Source organism: Sinohyriopsis cumingii, chromosome 11 (genome assembly GCF_028554795.1).
Source record: "Sinohyriopsis cumingii isolate HCF-2022 chromosome 11, ASM2855479v2, whole genome shotgun sequence".
In the NCBI taxonomy this organism is placed as follows: Eukaryota; Metazoa; Mollusca; class Bivalvia; order Unionida; family Unionidae; genus Sinohyriopsis; species Sinohyriopsis cumingii.
Window position 1 is genome coordinate 103,758,855 of NC_142971.1, and position 23,019 is coordinate 103,781,873.

Consider the following 23,019-nt stretch of genomic DNA (forward strand, 5'->3'; position numbering starts at 1 on the left):
TTCTAATGGAATCCATATGCTTCACAAGCTCTTCTGGTCTATGACTAAGACAACTAAAAATAACCTAATATGAATTAATGTCTACAGCCAGAGCAACAACAATGTTGTCAGAAAACTGAAGTGGTACATATGTCTTGCTTGCTAAAGAAAGTCACCACAAAAAAAGGAAAGTAAACTAATCATATAAACACTAAACATGCAAAGTCGTACCATTACCTGTATAGCTGAGTTCATAAAGCAGGTGTTTCCAAGGTTGGACAAACCACAAAGTCCTTGCCTTGAGGACCTTCCTTCATAAGAGTATCCCCCACTGTACCCTGAATCTACGCTACTACTGCTGCTGTTGTAGCTGTTTCCAGATCTAGAACAAATTAAAAGCAACAGGGTTTTTCTGACAACTTTTATCAAGTCTTGTCAAGGGTCCCTATATTATGTATATTACTTCTCAAATAGATGGGAGTCCCAAGCAGATACAGATACATTTCTGCAAGTTAAGGACTCTCTGTAAACAAAGTGAAGCCCTAATTTACGCATTTGGATATTTCAGAATCAGCTTGATAAAACAATAGCATTAAACTCCATCTTTTACAAGTCTTGTTCAGCTCAACACAGAAACAATTCTGCAAGTTTCATAAATTTTATATGTACCTTATATATTCATTTAAAAGCAAAGTCCAACAGCAAACAACGCAGACACTGATTTGCCATTGCAAAATGTACAGGCAGATATGGATCTATGCTGTTTGTTCTACTGATTACTTCACGAAAACTGCAGAAACACATATCCACGAATGCATTATGTGACAGCTTATCTCGATCTTTACAATCTGCAATTGGACTTTACATATATAATAATAATAATAATAATGAGGACTTTGTATAGCGCCTAATCTTTAGAAGCTCTAAGCGCTTTACAAGATTAGACAACACCTATCAGATAAAAATCATACAGAATGATATGATTACAAAAACAAACACCATGAAATTACCACATTAAAAAACATGCTGAGAATATTTAAGGTAGGAAACATTATTAGGTCTTTAAGTTTGTTCCTGCAGTCGAAATAAGTGAGTTTTGAGAGCACTCTTGAATGTGATCACTGTGTCTTTGTGTCTAAGTTCAGTGGGCAATTCATTCCACGTTGCTGGGCCCTGGTATGCAAAAGTTGTTGTTGTTGTTGTAGGGTTTAATGCCATTTTTCAGCACACGATAGGCTATACATGGTGGCCAGTATTAATGGTGGAGGAAGAACCGGGGAAATCTCCGGAAAGAACCACCGACACTCGAGAAGCTACTGGCAATCTTTCTCACATGCCCACATTAGCTGAATCCAAGACTCGAACCCACGCTGACAGAGGTGAAATGGCAGTAATCCGAAATGGAGAGCACTTTACACAACTCGGCCACTCGGGGCCCCATGCATGCAAAAGAATGCTGTCCATATGACTTTGTTTTCATACTTTGAATAATGAGTATACGATTGTCATAAGAGGAGCGTTAAGTATCTTGCTGGTGTGTACAAATAGGTGAGGTCGAATAGGTATGTTGGTCTAGAGCCCGACAGTAAACGTAGCACAGAGAACACATTTTGTGTTTGATTCTGGATCGAATGGATAGCCAGTGTAGGGTACAGAGCAGCGGGAAGGCGTGCTCTGATCGTGGTACTCAAAGTATGATCCAAGCAACTGTGTTTTGAACGTTTTGAAGTTTCTGGAGCAGATATTGAGATGAACCAGACAGAATTGAGTTCCAATAGTCCAGTCTTGAAAGTACTAATGAACATACAAGTGTTTTAGTGGCATCAACTGAAAGATATTTGCGAATTGAGCTGATGCGTCTCAGCTTAAGATATGCAGCCTTGCATATGTTCATGACATGTTCCTGCAATGTGAGAGTACTGTCCAGAGTAACACCTAGGTTTCATACTGATTGTGTGAATTTAATGTTGGTGTTGCTGATATTTATTGTTTGAGGTAAAGGACGTGAATGAGAAAGTCTTTGTGTTGTGATCAGAATGGCCTCAGTTTTATCATCATTCATCTGCAGCTTGTTACATGTCATCCATGATTTCACATCAGAAATGCACCTCTCTACACCTGGATGGTAGCATCAACTTCAGTTGGGTGGCTAGATTTGTATATTTGAGTGTCATCAGCATACAACTTATGAGACACTGGATGATAATCTATGACACTTGAGGGTGACTGAGTGTATAGAATGAAGAGAACAGGTCCAAGAACATACCACTGTGGAACACCACAACATAGATCAACTGGGCTGGAGTGTATTCCATTTGGAGATACAATTTGTGTCCTGTTGACCAAGTAGGACCGGAACCACAGTAAGGCTGTATCATGAATGCCAAATACATGCTGGAGACGGTGAAGTAATATTTCATGGTCTATTGCGTCAAATGCTGCAGACAAATCAAGGAGGGTGAGGACTGTAATCTTTGAACTATCCACCGCAGAATGTCATTAACTACTTTTAGAAGACTAGTTTCAATACTGTGGCAAGGGCCATATGCAGATTGTACATTGCAAAAAAGACAGTTTGAATTTTGATGAGATACAAGCTGGGATAGAACAACCTTTTCTAAGATTTTTTATATGATCGGTAGATTAGAAACTGGGCGGTAGTTCTTTAAATCGTTAGGGTCTAGTGTTGGTTTCTTCAGCAGAGGCTTTACAATGGCAGTTTTGAAAAATGATAGGAATTCCCTGGATGAGAGAGAGGTATTAATAACATCAGTTAGTGAAGGCAATACTAGATCTAAGCACTCAAGCAGCAGTGATGTTGGAACTGGATCAAGTTCACATGACTTTGGTGCACTCTTCATCAGGATTGTATATACGAAATCCATAGAGACAGGTTCAAATGCTGCTAATGGTTGCCACTCAAATTCTGTATCCAAACTGTATGGTGATGACGAGTCAATTGAAATTGTGGTGTCAAGCTTATCTCTAATGGTTTGTACTTTGTCACGGAAGAAATTTGCAAACATGTCCGGAAGGTCGACTGGAGAGAAGGTGGTTGGAAGTGGTGTTGAGTTGTTCCTTGACATTAGCTTGTTTGTAATCTCGAAGAGCTCTTTGCAGGTGGAACTTTCATTGATCTTAGTAGTGTAGTGGGCTGATTTCACTGCAGGGACTATATTTGTGACATTCTTCTTAGTGGCTTCATAGATTTGTTTATGAATAATGAGTCTGGTGGAAAGCCTCTCAGCTTTACGGTGGTCTCTTTTAGCAGTGCGAAGCTGGTCCGTAACACTGCTATACAATGGAGAACACTTCTGAATTGATACTCTGCACTTGGTAGCTGGGGCATGTTTGTCAAGCAATGAATGGAGGCAGTTATTGAGTTGTTCTGCTGTAGGAGGTAAGCAAGTTGTTAGGTTAGCTTGGATGTCATGCATTAGTTTGGTTCTATTTATCATATGGAGGTTTCTCTTAGTAGCAGATAAAGGTGGAGGGTTAGGGACTGATACATCAAGATGGCATATAATGCAGCGATGATCTGATGCAATGACATGGAATACCAGGGAGGACCGTAGAATGTTATCATCAGGTCTATGAAGAATCCAGTATAAAACGTGACCATGTTTATGGGTGGGTTGGTTAACTGTTTGAGGTTGAAAACATTATTGGACTTTATGAGTTTTTATGTATTTGGGTTTCCGGGACAGTCAAAGTGAAAGTTGAAATCTCCAAGAATAATCAGGTTGCCACCTATCGAATTTCCATAGTCCAGGAGGTTCAAAAACTGCTCCACAAAGAGAGAGTCAGCCAGCTTGTTTTTTCTACTAGGAGGAGGGCGGTATAGGCAGAAAAAATGGACTGACCTTTGCTTTATTGTGAGTGTGGTTTGGACTAGTTCAAACGATGTGTGGTCGAAATTGAATGTTATGGTGTGGTTAAGACGTTTGATTATGGAGTTCTTTGTGATGACAACAATTCCACCTCCACAAGAATTACAGGGGAACGACTTGATGGAGTAACCAGTGTGTGTTATATCCGCACACTTGGGCTCATTGCCTATGTTTTTAGCCATGTTTCTGTCAGGAAAAAGACATCAATATTCTGGTCGTTGATAAAATTAACTATTTCTGTGCACTTTTCTGGTGGTCCTATTGACCGGGCATTGAATAATGCAATACGCAGAGGTATCTCTTGCACAGTTGACACAAAGGTTGACAAATTAATAGGGATTGAATTAGGTTATCTAAATTAACGGTCAATTTTTTAAAAAATTGTTGAGCCAAAATAAGGGAGACAACTGGAATTCTTCTTCCTGTTCTACGCCGGCCAGCTTTGAAACTTTATATCATTTTTTCGCTTCTGTTTACATTTAGGTAATGATGAATGTAGTCCCAGTTTGTTTAGTCTAGAGCACAATATAGTCTGGAGAGTCAAGGAGTGATCATTTAAAGCAATTAATGAGGGTCCATCATAGCATAAACAGGTTGACTGGTGAATATCATGTGATGGCGGTTTGTTCAAAAACAGTGGAGCAAGACAGCTAAGAAAAAGTCTTATTGTTTTCATTTGCAAAACAAGGAGATGAAGAAACACATACGAACTGAACAGCCAATACATAATGAACACAATAAAGTAGATGAATACATGCAACAAGCACAAATACCATGAAAACGGCACTAAAAAATGGAACAGCTGCTTCAAGCCGGTTAAGCGATAGCAGCCATCTTCAATTATTCTTCAACATAAAAACTTGCTTATCTCAATCTTTACAACCTGCAACTGGACTTTACCATAAATACTTGCTTATCTCAATCTTTACAACCTGCAACTGGACTTTACCATAAATACTTGCTTATCTCGATCTTTACAATCTGCAATTGGACTTTACCATATATATTTGCTTATCTCAATCTTTACAACCTGCAACTGGACTTTACCATATATACTTGCTAATCTCGATCTTTACAACCTGCAACTGGACTTTATCATAAATACTTGCTTATCTCGATCTTTACAATCTGCAATTGGACTTTACCACATATACTTGCTTATCTCGATCTTTACTACCTGCAATTAGACTTTACCATATAGACTTGCTTATAACTCAAATCCAAGTGCAGATTGCAAAGATCCAGATAAGCTATCACATAATGCACTTATATTTTTTTGTGTTTCTGCAGGCTTCTACTAACAACCTGATGTTGCAAGCCACATAAATCACATTCAAAGCACCACACAGAAAAAAGCACACTGTACATCTTGATTCAAAGCATGTTCACATGAGTGATCAACAGACCTGTATTATCTAACAAACTACCATCGCAGCCACAAACATCTAATGCTCAATACAATCTGCCATAGTATTGGCCACTGAATATTTCTGATATCCTCTATGTTAAAATCTGAAGGGTTGGCAAGCAATCAATAACTTATGATCCAAATAAAAAAGAACTTCTGTTCTATGTAAAAGCTATTCAAGATATTGTCAAGCTAAGAGTTTTGTGGGATTAATAAATTTGTAAATTTTACAAAAATGTCTTACCTCAGTGATCCTGAGTTGCTGTATGAGCTTGTACTGTTGGCACAAGAAATATACCTAAGTTACTAAACTGCATGGTCACTAGGTATATATATCACAAAGTATGAAAACAATTAATTTTGATAAAGTCTTAATGGAAATAAGTCTCACATGTACAAGTTAGACATCTATTAAGTCAATAACCCCACGAGCCACATTTATGTGTCAGGAAGCTGAACCCTACTTCAAAGCTCTGTAACATCAACATCATTTACGACACACCCACCTTGCAAAAAGTAGAATTAGTTGAGATTAGGTGTAAAAAGGGGTCACGAGACAAAAATCTTAGGTCTAACAAGCCAAAACAGGCTCCAACTGTCACCTACATGTGCAAGTTAGCCAATTATATAAAAAAATGTCTTTTATACACCGAGGCAACCAGCTGAGCAACAATCTCTCAGAAACAGATGTGGTTTTGGATGCATTCAGAAGTAACCCCCAAAATGTGCTTCCTAACTGCATTTCAAGTGAAAATAAAAAGAATCTCCAGAGGACAATGAGTTATGGAATTTTTAAAGTTAATGTTATACCTTTCCACGAACAGCACTGAGGACTGACCATCTATAAAAACTATGAAATTGTGTTATTGTTGGTTTTTTTTGTTTTTAGGGTTTAACGCCATTTTTCAGCACAAGAGAGGCTATACATGGTGGCTAGTATTAATGGTGGAGGAATAACCCGGGAAAACCCCGGAAAGAACCACCAACCCACGAGAAGCTACCGGCAAGCTTTCTCACATATCCACATTGTCCGAGCTGGAGACTTGAACTCACGCAGACAGAGGTGAGATAGTGATCCGTGACGGAGAGCACTTTAGACTACTCTGCCACTCCCGGCCCTTATGAAATTCTGCAAACTCAGGAGAAAGTCTTCAACTTACAAGATCTTTTAGTATAATGCTTCTAAGTCAACTCCATGAAAACATGTCCCCTCAAGGGGCTTCTGCTCCACTGGCAAAAATAAGACTTTCTCTGGCAATCCAATATATGACCGTTTCCTCTCTGAACTTTGCTGTTGTTGTTGTTGTAGGGTTTAACACAATTTGTCAGCACTTGATAGGCTATACATGGCGGCCAGTATTAATGGTGGAGGAAGAACCCGGGAAATGCCCGGAAAGAACCACCGACCCTTGAGAAGCTACTGGCAAGCTTTCTCACATACCCACATTGGCCAAATCTGAGACTCAAACCCATGCCGACAGAGGTGAGATGGCAGTGATCCGTAATGGAGAGCGCTTTAGACCACTCAGCCACCCTCTCTGAACTTTGAGTGTTTAAACTATTTTAAGACAATGGATGTAAAACTGGCACTACTATTTTCAATAGGCACAACTAAGCATCATAAGTGTTCTTTTGCTGAAAGCCCCATGTCAATATTACTATCCACTCAGAAGCAATGGCAATAACAAGATTTTTTCAAGCCGGCTTCCATTGTGCCATATTATACGTCAGATTGGCATCAATTTTGTTTAGGACCTACCTGACACCATAATTCTTTTGGTATAAATCCAATGTCCTAGCAAACATTTCCACCAAGACTAATCAATATTGATTCAGCCATTCTGAACAAAAAGCTGAAAAGATTTTTAACATAGGCCAACCATGGAAGCCATGTTTGCTAAGGGCCATTCCGAACAAAAATTTTATGAAGTGTATAATAAGAAACATTTATACCCATCCGGATCAAAAGTGGCTTGACCAGTGTAAAGAAGACCCAATGAAGTTTTCCAACCTGTTTATAAATCACTCCATTGCCAAGGAAACAAACAGAGATATAATTATGATAACATGTGAAAGAACATTTCTACCAATTTTTATCAAAATTTAACGAACCATTTCAAGACAAGTCAAATATTCTTTTTCCATTAATGCCACATCATGAGGAACATTCATACTATGCTTGGCCCTGCAGATTTTGAAAAGAAATCGAAAATAACAATGCTGCTGGACAACAAAAATCCTGACAGATGACATATGCTGGATGCAGGGATACAGTACAATCTCACTTGGCCATACAACCTAGTGACTCTATAAACCTGTCCATTACATCTTAAAACAACCCACTACAAAAATGAAATTTTAATTTTGCTTTGTGCAGACAAATCTGATATAAAAACAATATAATCATTTTTGTCACTGCTGAATTTTTATAAACTGACAGATTTTAGTTTTTCAGAAAAGAATGTTGAACAATAACAACAACAAAAAACGACAATTCATGGTATGTTTTATACCTGCCCTGTGTTTAATAGTCCTCTGTGTAGGCCCTACTAAGGCATGGTCAGCTCTGAAGACTATAAATCATTCTGTCTCAATGACCTCAACTTTTGGTCAAGTTATTCTGTATTTAACTAGTTCTATGACACAGGAGCCATTTACCATGATCATGATCTCTGACCTTTAGACCCCAGAAATCTAAAGTTCTATGTGATAGCCATCAAGAACACTTGGGCAAGAAACTTTCCATATTACAATATTTAATCTGAAACATCCAATTATTCTTTCAGTTACAAGTGACCTTTCACCTTTTGGCCACCGAAAAATCAATAACTTAAGTGCAAACTGACCTCAAAACTTGGTCAGGAAATATGTCACATGCAAAAACACCATTTTTCACGCAGCCATTATTGTCTTATCAGCACCATTTTCATTTGGAACCAACTAGATATCACGAAGAGTCTTCTGGCAGAAATTCGCTGCCAATATTACTTTTCCAGACCTGCCAACTAAATGAAAACTGAATCCGGGACAGGGTTAGATGGGGTCGTGGTTTTGAGGTGGAGAATTACATCATAAGTATCGTCTTTCAAACTAATTTAATGAAAGGAAATTCCTCACTGTATTCCCTTCAGTAGTGGATTTTACATTTAAACTTTTCTTAGGCAAATGTTCATTGTCCAAATTACGTTTTTTATTCAAAAATATATTGGTTATAATAAACTGACCACAAAGCAAACCAAACATATTTCAAATTGACTTCACAATGGCTGGCAGCTGTTGATATCAGAAATGAATAATATCTAACTACTGAATTTAACTGAAAAACAGTATTTAACCAAAATGACTCACCAAACATGGAATGTGAGAACTTTATTGTATCAAGCAAACATCTTTTTTTGACATGCTAATCCACAATGTTCCCAGATAAATCGGGACAGTTGGCAGGTCTGCTTTCCATTGTGAAGAAGTGATAACAAGATTCAAGATGGCTGCAATGGTGGACACATTTGATATCACATTGACTTTTATTTAACTAGTCATCATAAGATGAAAACCCGATGTTGTCACAATTTCCCAATCATAAGGAGTATCATTAACAAGATTTTCAAGGTGGCCACTGTACTGCACCATTTTCTTCAAGGACAAACTAGACAAAACAAGAATTGATTTCAAGAATTGATTTAGTCAAAACCCCATTGATATGACTTTCCACTCTGAAGGAATGGCAATTACAAGATTTTTAAGATGTCCACCATGGTGTCCATATTGGACATCAAAGCACCATTTTCAGTTAGGACCAACTAGACTGGACATCAAAGCACCATTTTCATTTAGGACCAACTAGACATCATAAGAAGTAATTTTGTCAAAACTTTATGTCAACATAACTTTTCTTTCATGAGAAGTAGCAATAACAAGAATTTCAAGATAACTGCCACAATTGCCATATTGGATGTCAAATTGGCACAATGTTTATTTAGAACTAACTACACATCTTAAAAATTCTTCTAGTGAAAACTCCATGCTGATATGACTTTCCTTTTAGTATAATTATAGATAACAAGTTTTCAAGATGGCAACTGTGGCAAACATTTTGAATGTCTAACACCATTTTCATCTGGCCATGAGTTCAATGTATCTATCAAGTTTTATTGCAATCCTCCTAGTAATTTAGGAGTAAGAATAACAAATCTTGTGGTAATGGCTGGCAAGTCCGACAGAGGAAAACAGACCATCCGATAAGTACTTATTATTAGTAACAGTAGAGCTAAAAAATTAAAGCAGAGGCATTTTTGATATCACAAAATATATGCCCATAACTTATTCATTTTTGTTGATTTTAAAGCACATTTAACACTTTATTCACTATATTATTCCCAAGCAATGGAAGACCTGCTGTGCCTTTCCAAAAGGCACACCAAGGCAGCCAACCCAGGCTGACATAGGTAGCAAACCCATTACTTCCAATCCTCTACCAACTCAATATATGGAAAACATTAAAACATAATTACAGGTATATAAAAGGTTCCAATAGTTACCTTTTAGCTTGTCTTGGCCAGGTGCCATCATCATTCTTAAGTTCTATCACAATCACCTGTAAAAATAAATGACCTGCTGAAACTTTTCAAAAAATCTTCTCTATATGCTCCTGATTTTCGAGTATACAGAGTGACCACACCCACAGAAAAAAGACATGTGTTGGCCTGAGTATATAATGAACTGGATCTAGTGACCAGTGTTTGATGTGATAGAAGAAGATCACTAATCCAGTGTAGCATACACTCACCATGCCAACATATGGCACCATGACATGCATATAGTATTCCATCTAGAAAGTTATAGAGGGGCCACCACATTCCAATGCGCCAAAGACTTGCCATTCTGCCCCTGCTGTGTGCCCTTCTGCCCCTACTGTGTGCCATTCTGCCTCAACTGCCACTCTGCTTTGGTATCTTTACCAAGACTCACTGTCCACATGCCCTATTAAACTTGACCATGCCTAACCTTTTGCCAATCAGATACTACTCTAATTACAATTCTTTACAAACTCAATGTTTCCCCTATTTATCAATACCTGCCATATTATATGACATCAACTCTGCTGTCAGCTTTGTTTTTAATGAATACATAACAAGTATCTGCATGTAGATTTGACAGGGTTCCTGCCACAAATTTAGAAAAACATTTCAGACCTTTTCCAGACCAAAAAAATCAAAAATGTCCAGACCTAACTGAAATTAAAATGAACACTCCCTAGCACAATATAAAACTTAAATGTTGCGTTCTACAGTAATGCCCAAAGAGCTCAAAAAAGAGCAGACACGTTTCCGGTTTCTGTAACAACAAACATTTAAGACTTTTTCTAGACTTTTTAGTCATTTTAAAATTTGTCCAAACCTTTTCAAGGCCTGGAAAAGCAATTTTCAAATGCGAACTGTTTTAAGAATTCCAGACACACACAGGATTCCTGATTTGAAACATGACATTCAATTTAACATAATATAAATTTTTTTAATTATGTTTTTATGGCTATGATATCTATTTTTTTGCATCATAGCTGTTATTGCAAGTAGTGGTTGTAAAGAATACTTCCTGGTTAATGCAAATGTTTGTTATTATATTCTAACAAATGTCACAGGCCTTGACAAGAATAAAGAACATGAAATAAATATATTGTCCAATGTCATTATTTTTCATCATGCATGATCTGATCTTTCCACCAAGCATGACATGTTTCCACGATGCATGACATGATGTTTCCATCATGCATGACAATGTTTTCACCACGCACGATGCAATATTTCCACCATGTATGACGTGACCTTTCCACTTACAAGCTCAGTGTGATACACCCAATATTATTTAGAGACTAAATAGATGACTATTAGCAATCTCTTTTTGGCTGTTATATGTACATGTATGTTCACACTTTCAATGAATAATTAAATTTGTTTACTACACATGTCCAATGTTATTGCCGTGCACAAAAAACATGACATGAGCATAAACAGTTTGAAAAATAAACAATGAATTTGGAAATATTTCTTGAATATATAAATACTGAGTCCTAGTGAAACATAAATAATCTTTACTGTACATAAATTATGTATAAGATCTCAACATTCTTTGGTTACGATTATAAGGAGTTCAACAAACATTTTTATACAGCCTTGGAATTCCAAGTTTTCCTCTAACGTGTTTGAACAAAAATATATAAAATGATTATAGGTTGCCATGTTATGACTGACACACAATCTGGGATAATAAGTATATCTGATAATAAAAAATAAAATTGTTGTACATATAAATGCATTGATGACAGCACTCATAGTTTTGGCAAAAACAAAATATCACTATATCTGTGATTACAGTTTGTAGTGAGCAGTTGCCAATAAATCTGGGTCATTAGGATGCTTTCTATTGCATATACTATGAAAGAAATTAATCAAAGTCTCTCTAAATTTTTGTTTCTCTTCATCCAATTTGTATTGCACACTAGCATCATTTGTCAAATATTAAAGTTCCCTATGCCAAGAAGCAATGTGTTAGAGTTTGGCTAATTCTGTTCAGCATGATTTTTTTGAAAAGTTAAGTAAATATTTTCTACTTTAAGTTGTGGATTTGCATCAGTTGTACAAATATGAAAGTGCTTATTGCCAGGCTGCTTTCTGATCGAAGTCTGTCAGGAATTTTTCTTGAATAACTCCTTTAAACATTCTTTCAGCAACAGTGGCCATATTTGAAGGTGGATTCGCACCTTTTAAATAAAATTCACAGACTCTAAACCAGGATGATCGTGTCAAGTCAGGTCATATTCTACCCAACAGTTAGAAGAAGTGATTTTAAAACAAAAACAAAATTCTGCTCAAGAGTTATAAGTGATTTTACAACCAACAAAAAAAATCATGATGGCAGAATGTCATCATTTGTATGAATGTGATAGGTTTTCATGGCAGGAGGTAGTATTTAAAATAGCTTTTATTTTGGTCCATTGATTTGTAGCAGCACTTTACCTGTTCAGCTCGAAAACATTTCTTTACATATTGTAGGTAGGTTTACCTGTCCTTGGTAGAGACCTGCATCTTGAAGTGTGTTTTCTGGTTTGGTCAGCTGTTCATATGTGTTGGTGGTGTACCGATTCCAAAGTCGCACCTCTTTATTTTCAGCAATGTTGAATGTCCTACGCATTTCCTTCTCCAGGTCATCTTAGAAAAAGAAAAAAAATAAATGGCACAATTTTTAAATAAACTTAAAATACATATTTAAAAATTGACTCTGAATAATATTTTCTAAAAGACTGCATTTTAGTGAGATTGTGAACAGCTGTTGTTTCACTTTTATAAGATTACTCATAAGAAAAGGTAGAACAAAATGATGTGCACTGTATTTAACGTCTTTATGCACAACTTTTGGAGATTCACTGTCCAACAACCACGAAAACATGTGTAATATCTCCACAACAACTTCATAGTTAGAAATATATATATCTAATATCAGACTATATCAAAGTTTCCATCATATTTGGCTTGTGTTTTATATACATGTAAATAAAGGAACTCTTTCCAAGATAGCTATCAAATGATGTCTGGTTACACATTTAATCCTACCTCCCTCTTCAGACTAATCATATATTTAACCCAAACTACCTCTGCAGACTTGTCACACATTTAATCCCACCTCCCTATTCAGACTAATCATATATTTAACCTAAATTACCTCTGCACACTTGTCACACATTTAATTCCAGCTTCCTCTGCAGACCAGCCTATAAAACAGGCAAATTATAAATTCCTGGGGGACCACAAGTGGCTGAGTGGTCTAAAGCACTCACCATTACAGATCACTGCCATCTGACCTCTATCAGCATGGGTTCGAGTCTCGGATTCGGCCAATGTGGGTACGTGAGAAAGCTTGCCAGTAGCTTCTCGTGGGTCGATGGTTCCTTCCGGGTTCCCCCCCCCCCCACCGAGTTCTTCCTGCACCATTAATACTGGCTGCCATGTATAACCTATCATGTGCTAAAAAAATGGTGGTAAACCCTACAACAACAATAAATTCCTGACAATATCCAATGTAATCAAGTTTTAGAGATACACAGAAATTACATGAGATCCCTTTTTTGGTAAGTCAACCTATTATTTAGCAACAAAAATGACTAAGCGTTTGTTTATAAAACATGCATTCCCCACCCACCCCCATCACCTACCAACATACTAAAATGTCCAAGTCCAAAAGTTAAAAAATATATCAAATTCATAGTGACATCAACAAGCTTGTCATGTGTCTATCTAAAGTGATATGTTATTAATTGGGTTAATAAAATTCTTGTAAAAAAAACCCCATCTACATGCAAGTCAAATTTGTGTAAAAAGTTACACAATCAATAACAGTTACAGTCCATTGATAATAAATACGATGCATTCATTAATCTAATTATAGTGCCATAAAATCGTGCAACATTTTGGTAACCATGAACATTAATTTTCCTCATGAATTATCTGTATCTTTTTTCTCTCTTCACCTTTACTGCCATTTCTCGATTTTCTTTTACTGTGTAGCTGTCTTCTTAGTTTTTTGTATATTCAAGAACTACATTTTATGTACCAGTCTAAGATACTGGTACTGAATTTACTTCTGCATCCACATGGAAAATGTTTGTTCTAAATTTTCTGCTATAAATTTTGGACTTTCTAAATTTTTGTCTACACAAACTGGAATGCAAAATTTCCACTAAAATAGTTATTTACACAAACAATCCTGAATTACTGGCATCTCTGTGATCCATATAATTTCACTAAACAAAATGATCTGCATCACTGAGCACAAAGTTTAGTAAAGTTTATACATGTACATGTGATGGGTAGGGAATAGCTTCATAATATTTGCCTAAATAAAAAATGCTTACTATAAAATTTCTTTTACCTCAGAATTTTAAGAATTAAAGACTAAATTGTATTTGTAATTATCAAAATGAGATATGTTAAAACATATTCAAAGAACAAGATACTAAGAAAGCCAGGCAAGTGTCCATTTGTCACAGCCAAGGTGATGCAACTAAAGGAAAAGTTATATGCAAAATGGGTTCCATAATGCCATAAAATCTTACCATAAAAAATGAAAATCAGTTTCCACTATGTAATTCTTAATGCAAAATCTGACACCAATTTGCTTTAAATCCACTGAAAATTTTATAACAAACTAAGAGCAAAGTTTTAGTCAAACTGGAGCCACAAGTCTATAATTTCCTGGAAAACTGTAAATATCAAACTTGACCTTGAATGTAAAACCTAATTATTTTTTTTTAAAATATATTAAGTGATTCAAAAGTTGATCTACAAAAACAAAATGGAAAGCAAAGTTCTAGGTCAAACTTGGGTGATAGCTCCATAAAATTCTGGCAAAAAACTATATAAGCTGAATATCTCCAAGTCTTTAACTTGAAGCCTCATATCAAATTCCTTTCAAAAACTGCTGACAGAAATTTAACATAAAGTAATGCCAGAAATTAAAAAGTCATTATGTCCTACAATCATAAGTAACATGAAAAGTTTCGACAATATGCACATAAACATAGTATGAAAGAAAGAAAAGAATATATAAAAATAGGCACAGTAAGCACAAAAGATAAACAGTGTAATGTTATTTTTATAAGGAAAATGATATAAAACATATGGAACATGTCAAAATGTATTCAGATTTTGCAAAAATAATTTCATCTTTCAAATGAAGGCCAAAAGTTGTCAGCAGATAGCTCCTGCCACAAGTACACCCCATCCCTATTGTATGATGGGGTGTACTTGTACAATTTTAAACCAACACTTACGAATTGTGTGCACTATTTACTTAAGCATATCTGTGAATGTGTTTGCAACATTCAAAGATAATCCTCAACTGCAAGTTCATTGTCTTTTGGATACATGCTAAATTTTCTTTTCCTATACATTGATGTTACTTTCCCAACTCACAAAGTAATCTTTCTGATGCATTATTGTTTATATAATATTATGAATGCTAAGTGCTGAATAAATTCCTTATGTGGAGATAAATGAAATCATAAAGTTTTAATGTTTTATAGAAATATCAAAGTTTCTTAACTATGACATTTTATTACAACAAATGCATGATTTAGAATTTTATTACAAATTATTATTTAAATTTTAGATGCAATTAAATCTGAGACTTACAGATGATCAACAAGACTTGCCCTGTTTTAATATCACACCTAAATTTTCAACCCAAGGTAGAATCAATTTCTAGAATTAAATGTTTTTAATACTTACCCAATCACAATACATTAGGAAAGCATCCACTGCTCTTCCAGGCTAACTAACTAAACCATCACTACAACTTTTTGCTCATTATGACTGTACACAATTGAGATGCCTAGATTAACTGCACAATATCCCTTCTGAATGGCGTACAGAAATGATCTCAACATCTCCATCCTGAACCCTGGGTACCTGAATGTGCTAGAAGTAGGTAAGACCTATGATCAGAATGGAGCTTAACATCTATAAAAAAAAATGACAATTAATGTTGTGTACAATCTATACTGCCCTTCCCATGAGGAGAGTTTATAGTACACAGTGGAACATCAGCTTTATAAGGGTTCTCTGGGATCTTGGACAGATGGGGAGGATATCTGAATGAGAGCTGGAGGCCCTTGGAGATGATCTACAATAACCACAAGTCTGTACATGAACCAGATGTTGAATTCTTATCCTCACCAGGACACCTTAAAGGGTAGCTTCATTTTCAATAGGTAGGCTGCAAAGGTGACAAACTGTGTTGCAAGTGGTCCTTATTACCCCATTTTGTGATCGCTGGCTCTCTGAAACTGGGCCTTAGCTGAGATTAGCTTGGAAAATGGTCTCCCCTCTTTGACATGCTTTTGAGGGGTCTTTCTTTCTTCTTTGGTCTCTCTTGGAAATAATGGCTCGACTCTTGGACACTAGGTCTGCCTCTCCGGAGGCCTGTTTCCTTACTTTGTCTATGTGGCCAATGAATGGGAGATGAAGACAGAGGCTGTGATCTGAAGATGGCCTCATTATACTCTGTTAGTGTGCAAGACATGGACATTATGCATCTCTTTCTGCAATCTGGAGATTAACAGATCCAACAATGGCACTCGTAAGTTGAGTAACTCTGCTGGTGTGCTGAGTACATAACTCAGTTGTATTGGCCAGTGCGGTTTTCAAAAGAGGAGACTATAGTACAAGTCACATGGGCCATGTATGTGCATTTACACATTTAAATTAAATATAAAATTGTTTTTTTTTAAAATTTAACACTAATTTTCATTAACCAAAATCTATTCAATCCTAATTATTGAATGCTCTGCACCTTAACTGTCAACAAGAAACTTCCAGATGAAAATTATCTATAGATATGGATTTTTACAATGGTGGCTATGTACTAAACTTGGGTCAAAAGAAGGACGCATTGAGTGGAATCGTCACAATCGAGGTTAGTACAAATTTGTTTATCAATATGTGTAGCTTTCACTGTGACATCACAGCGCACGATATTCGATCTGGATTGTAGTGGATCACACCTTTAGGTTCATTTCATCCAAAAAATGTCTTTGTAGTTTAACATCGATTCTGCATCTAAATAATGACCTTCCAAAAGAATATGGATGTATACAAATCCAAATGAAGTGAATACATGCCACTTAAAGGTATGTAGAATCAAATTCTAAAAAATTACACCCATTACTGAAATAATCGGTGTTGAATGCCTACATGACCCCTATGACTTGTATTTTCAGGCATGCTTTGATACCAAGTCGAATACAGAACCAATAGCTAGAATGTTGTAATGCAGGTGCTGCATATAGATAATGAACTTTGGTCCCTGTACAGAGGAAGATTTCAACATTCCCAGCCCCAAAATGTCTATCATAACAACCAGAACCACCACGTTTGTCCTGTAGAAAGCAGGACGAAACCTGCAAAAATAATGCCCTATTGCTGATGGTAGCAGCGTACTATGTCACAGGTGGTATCATTATAAAGAAGGGTGGGCTTTTCCTCTTTTCTTGTTTTTTTTAAACTAAAAGATCAACAGATTTAGGAATTCAGTAAGAGACCACTGACAGAGCATGAATAAGCAGGCAGAACTCCAGAAATTTCCTCAAACGATGCAAAGACAAAGTCTTTCCTGGACATTTTAGGATCGAGAAAAGATGGTGCTTCTAAGCATGTCTTCACACCTGGAAGAATTGGGTGACAAACTATACATTTTCAAATGAAGCGACAAACAAGCTGCTTAAGCAGAAAGACAGGAACAATAAGACTAGGAGTCAACCTATGTTAGGACACAGTGATCTGCAAGCACTCACTCTGAGTGTCATCAAAGGTCCAAATCAGATACCAAGTGTCAGAGAATGGGAAATCACCAAGGCCAGTACTGGGAGTGCAACAGAGCCAGGATTGGAAATTGTAGAAGACAGGTTACCAAGCTGGTGATAGTCTAACCTGCAATATACCAGCAAATCATCTTGGTAATAGCCATATAGCCTGTGAATGCTCATAAGCTTTCACTGTCATTGTTGAGTTATAGCATGACTGTAACGGTTGGGGCACTTTCCTTCTTTTCACATGATACACAAAAAAATGCATACGTTTTACTCATTATATTTAAAAATCTGACTGGTCAGTCATTTGTCCTAATCCACCATGAGATCAACTGGCACCAGACCAGCAGGCTAGCATCAATTTTTCATACATGTTAGTACTATGAGATGACAGATATAAGTTAAGGTTGGCCTGGATCTTTCCCATCTTAGATACTGGTACTATGATGACAGACCAAGATTTAGGAACAAAATAAGTAGAGTATACACCCCTTTAGAAAACTCCAAAATCTCACTCAAAATAATGAAGAAAGATGTTACCCTTTTCTAAATATCATGCTGACCAGGCACAAGTGTAAATATTAATGCCCATCATTCATGTGGCATAGTGGTTAGTGTCTGCCTCGGTGCAGGTTCAAACTCCAGCCAAATCATACCAAAGACTTGTAAAAATGGTACTAGCAGCCACCTTGCTTGGTGGTCAGCATTAAGAGGTTAGTGTTAGGACTGGTTGGCCTTGTGTCAGGATAATATGACTGGGTGGGACATCATGCTACATGTCTGCAGCATTATGCCCTGGTGCCAGACATCACTATAAACTGCCATGCTGCAGACATCGAAGCAATATGACTTAATTTTTTTAAAAAGCTATGTTAAAAATCCAAATCACACACAAACAACACTAATGATATATAGGATTTGGCACCAATTCCTCTACCCAAGGTGAACTCATTGTTAGCTTGGGAGGCCTGGATATGCAAGATAGAGAATGTTCCAATGTATATTTTTGGGATAATATATATGAAGATAAATCCATTATGTATATACACATACACATAGCAAAAATCTGCCGTATGTATTTAATGTACCATAGCATTTCATTTATTCAGACTCCATAGAAGAATAAAAAGCATCTGGGAAAATGGGAGTTCTGAAGAACATTTTTGAGTTATACCAAAGATATTTCATTGTGATAAAAGTCATCTAATAAATAACATTTGGATAATAGAAGCTGTACTTTAATGACAAGCTAGGTTCGAGTCTCGGATTTGGCTAATGTGGGTATGTGAGAAAGCTTGCCAGTAGCTTCTTGTGGGTCGGTGGTTCTTTCCGGGGTTCCCCCCCCACCCCCGAGTTCTTCCTCCACCATTAATACTGGCTGCCATGTATAGCCTATCGTGTGCTGAAAAATGGTGTTAAACCCTACAACAACAACAACAACTGACAAGATATCAGTGATAGGTGCATCATAGAGGACCCTGCTAACTATAATTTATTCCTAAGGGTCTTAAACAAAGGAATTTGATTTGGGAAACCAATGTTAGGCAAAGATGGGCATTCAAGGGCTGTAAGTAAACATAATGATGATGCAGAATGATTGAAACTAGAGGTCACATCAACACAAGCAACTTGAAACGGATCAACATGGGCCATACCTCAGTTGCAAATGGAGTAAATGAGACACATAAATCTACAATAGAATGTTCACATCAAACTGAATGGCAATGGTCATGACTCTGCCCAAAATGGAGAAGAAGAGAAGATACTACAAAATGCACTTTTATGTCAATGAGACATTATTCATACCAAAATCCATGAAAATATTCTGAATGGTTCTCAAGATAGGACAACTCCAAAACAACAGTTGGAGTACCCATGTAAAGACATGAATGTTTCACAAGGAGTATAACATTCCAAAATGGAGCAGACACAAATAAAAACAAAGAAAGTACTTGTAAATCTATGAAACAACATTCATACCAAACTGCATCAAAATATACTGAATGGTTCCTGCACTATACCAGCTAAAAGCAACACTCCAAGCAAAGCTATCAAGCAAACTGTCACAGATTATACCCCTGTAAACAACAGTACCATTAAAAGCACATTATACCCTCAATTAAGTGTAAAAGTCCTTTATATGGACACTTGTGGGGCATGATTGACTGTACATCACACCACATTATACAACCAATTCATGTGTAGTTGTTGTAGGGTTTAACACCATTTTTCAGCATACGATAGGCTATACATGGCGGCCAGTATTAATGGTGTAGGAAGAACCCGGGAAAACCCCAGAAAGAACCACCGACCCACGAGAAGCTACTAGCAAGCTTTTTCACTTACCCACATTAGCCGAATCCGAGACTGGAACCCACGAAGACAGAGGCGAGATGGCAGTGATCCATAACAGACAGCGCTTTAGACCACTTGGGGCCCCCAATTCATGTGTAAAAGTCCTCTATATGGGATCTAATGGGACATGATTGAATGGTGAATACAGCACAATATATCCCCAATTCATGTGTAAAAGTCTTCTATACGGATACTAGTGAGGCATTATTGACTGGAGATTACAACACATTATGCCCCCAAATCATGTGTAAAAGTCCTCTATATGGATATATGATTAACTGGAGATTACAGCACATTATGCCCCCCAAACATGTGTAAAAGTCCTCTATATGGACACTAGTGGGGCATGATTGACTGGAAATTATACAGTACATTATACCCCCAATTAATATACCCCAATGACAAAACTCCATAAAAGCACATATAGATCTATTTATCAATGCTCATGCTGAATAGCAACAGAAAAATGCTAAACAGTTCTTGAGCTAAGCTGGTTACAAGCTTCAATGTAAAAATATTGAATTAATTGTCAAGGACTGTAACACCACTCAAAATGGTGATAGATGAGACAAAAACCATAAAAAGCACATCAAGGTCTTTGAGATAATCTACATGCCAAACTGCATCAAAATAGGTTGATAAGTTCATGGGTTATGCTGGTTACAGCTATCTCCTGCTGTAGTAGATTTAAAACTGACCTACGAACCTCATCAAATTGAACCTAAAAAAAAAAACAACTGAAATGACAGATCTATTTTGTCACTGGCATTTCAAATGGCAAGCATAAAAAATCACAAAGCTAGAACAGACGGACAGGTGGAAAAGATAAATCATTATAGGAAACCCATATCTCAATGTACAAATCTTGTAAGTTTTATTGTATCATGCAAATTAGATACCTATTGTGTCTGCTCGACTGAACGGACGGCTGACAGGATGTTCAAGATCTTTATTTTGACACAGCTTTAGTTCCACTGGGTAAATTTCAATTTTTAGTTGTTTTTGATAATATCCCTCTGTTATTACCTTCCTACCCACAGGTTCCTGAAAAGAAGGACCAGACAAAGACCTAAACATGCAAGCATCCACAGGCAACTAAGCTAAAAGGGGATTACTATGAAATAAAATGATGCAGGCTTCTTGGACATAGTAAACTGACTAAGCAATATTTTTAAAAAAATGAAGTTTGGAAAGGGTAAATGTCTGGTGAAAGCTTCTACATGTGCAATGTAAAATTCAGGCAAGCAAAAAACACAAAAATGTGACAATTAATAAACTTTAAGGTTAAAAAAGGTTATAGTATTGTCCCTTTGCCATCAAATAAGGGCAGGGTGCCATTTCCCTGTAAGGGCACATGAAATATGCTATGACCACTTTCATTTGCAAAATATTCGGTGGTTGCACGGGCAATAATTGCAACACACTGTTATTAGTCTCCTTTGTTTGTTTTGCCATGGGTCATTTACAAATGCATAAATTCCATGGAGAGTTGGGTACATCTCCATGCCATTTCTCACAAGGGAGACAACACTGGGTGAATTTTATACATGATGATGACCAAGATGACTCTTCCTTTTGACCTCTACTCTTGCCATATTTTATGACTGCTGGAGGTTACAACCATAGTTTTAGGGGGGAAAAAAAGGGAAGAGAGTATAAATAAGTATAAATTAAGACTTGGATGATTTATATTGTCATGAAATTTTGCATATATTTATCATATTAACCCATGTGCAACATGTACAACTAAATGTGAAAAAAATCAGATCTGCAATTTAATCATGTACAAGCAGACCAGGAATTTTCTATCCTCTGTGAACGTTTGTGGTAAATTCAGTTAATCATAATGTAGCCTTTGGGAACTAATTTAATGAAAAATAAATTTCACTTAATATATTAATCACAATAGTGAATGTCATACTCAAGCATCAGCCATGAAACCTAATTTTTGGTGGTGGTAAATCTAATTTTGATCAAGCAATTAACTACTAGTACTGCACTATTATCCTTTTTCCACAACTCAAAGTTCCCCACCCAAGCTAATTATTCCTTCCTACAATTAGTATCGGCAGACCAGAATTGAAAACCAGATCTAAGACCGATTCCCAAGTCACAGCCAACATATGGAATACTATCCTCTTCTGACTTGGACCTAGACTACAGCACATCATAGTGCTTGGACCTAAACTACAGGACATCACAGTACTTGGACCTAGACTACAGGACATCAGAGTACTTGGACCCAGACTACAGGACATCAGAGTACTTGGACCTAGACTACAGGACATCATAGTACTTGGACCTAGACTACAGGACATCAGAGTACTTGGACCTAGACTACAGGACATCAGAGTACTTGGACCTAGACTACAGGACATCAGAGTACTTGGACCTAGACTACAGGACATCATAGTACTTGGACCTAGACTACAGGACATCAGAGTACTTGGACCTAGACTACAGGACATCAGAGTACTTGGACCCAGACTACAGGACATCAGAGTACTTGGACCTAGACTACAGGACATCAGAGTACTTGGACCTAGACTACAGGACATCATAGTACTTGGACCTAGACTACAGCACATCATAGTACTTGGACCTAAACTACAGGACAGTGAGAAGAGGGAACCAATACAATTTGCATAAGTATTACATAATTAAAATTAGTTTACTGCCCATAAAAAAGAACATTTTACATAACAGCAGCAATACCTAACCTGCAGCAGCTCTCATGATATTATCTAAACATACCAACTGAAGGTAATGGATTCCTAGTAAAAACAACATGGGCAGGCAAAGAAACAAATAAGTTACCACAGTAAACAACTCTTTTCTAGTGACAAGATATTAAGATTGCTCTCTCTCCATGGGGACGCTATCGCCAGTATGAAAGGAGTCTAAAAGAAAGTTTCACTCAAGGGTTCACAACAGAGGTCTAACAAAAACACACAAAGGATCAATCTAGGCATTACCAAGCATAACAATGGTTGCTGAAGCTCAAAATACCTGACATGATCAAAATTACA

The 23,019-nt window shown here is 36.8% G+C and overlaps 1 protein-coding gene across 4 annotated transcripts in view; it reads right to left on the reverse strand.

The window, feature by feature from the left end:
- The window catches only part of LOC149789194 (ubiquitin carboxyl-terminal hydrolase 15-like), an 83,597-nt gene that overhangs the window by 45,293 nt on the left and 15,285 nt on the right, over nucleotides 1-23,019 (reverse strand). For 2 of the 4 annotated variants that reach the window (XM_089975347.1, XM_089975344.1), the window contains exons 5-8: nucleotides 12,337-12,482; nucleotides 9,816-9,871; nucleotides 5,522-5,554; nucleotides 217-361 (exon numbers count right to left, since the gene is read on the reverse strand). In XM_089975347.1, the coding sequence (XP_089831473.1) occupies nucleotides 217-361; nucleotides 5,522-5,554; nucleotides 9,816-9,871; nucleotides 12,337-12,482 (380 nt within the window). Of the gene's footprint in view, nucleotides 1-216; nucleotides 362-5,521; nucleotides 5,555-9,815; nucleotides 9,872-12,336; nucleotides 12,483-20,889; nucleotides 21,035-23,019 lie in introns of all 4 variants that reach the window. The other 2 variants (XM_089975345.1, XM_089975348.1) reach the window with 2 other exon arrangements.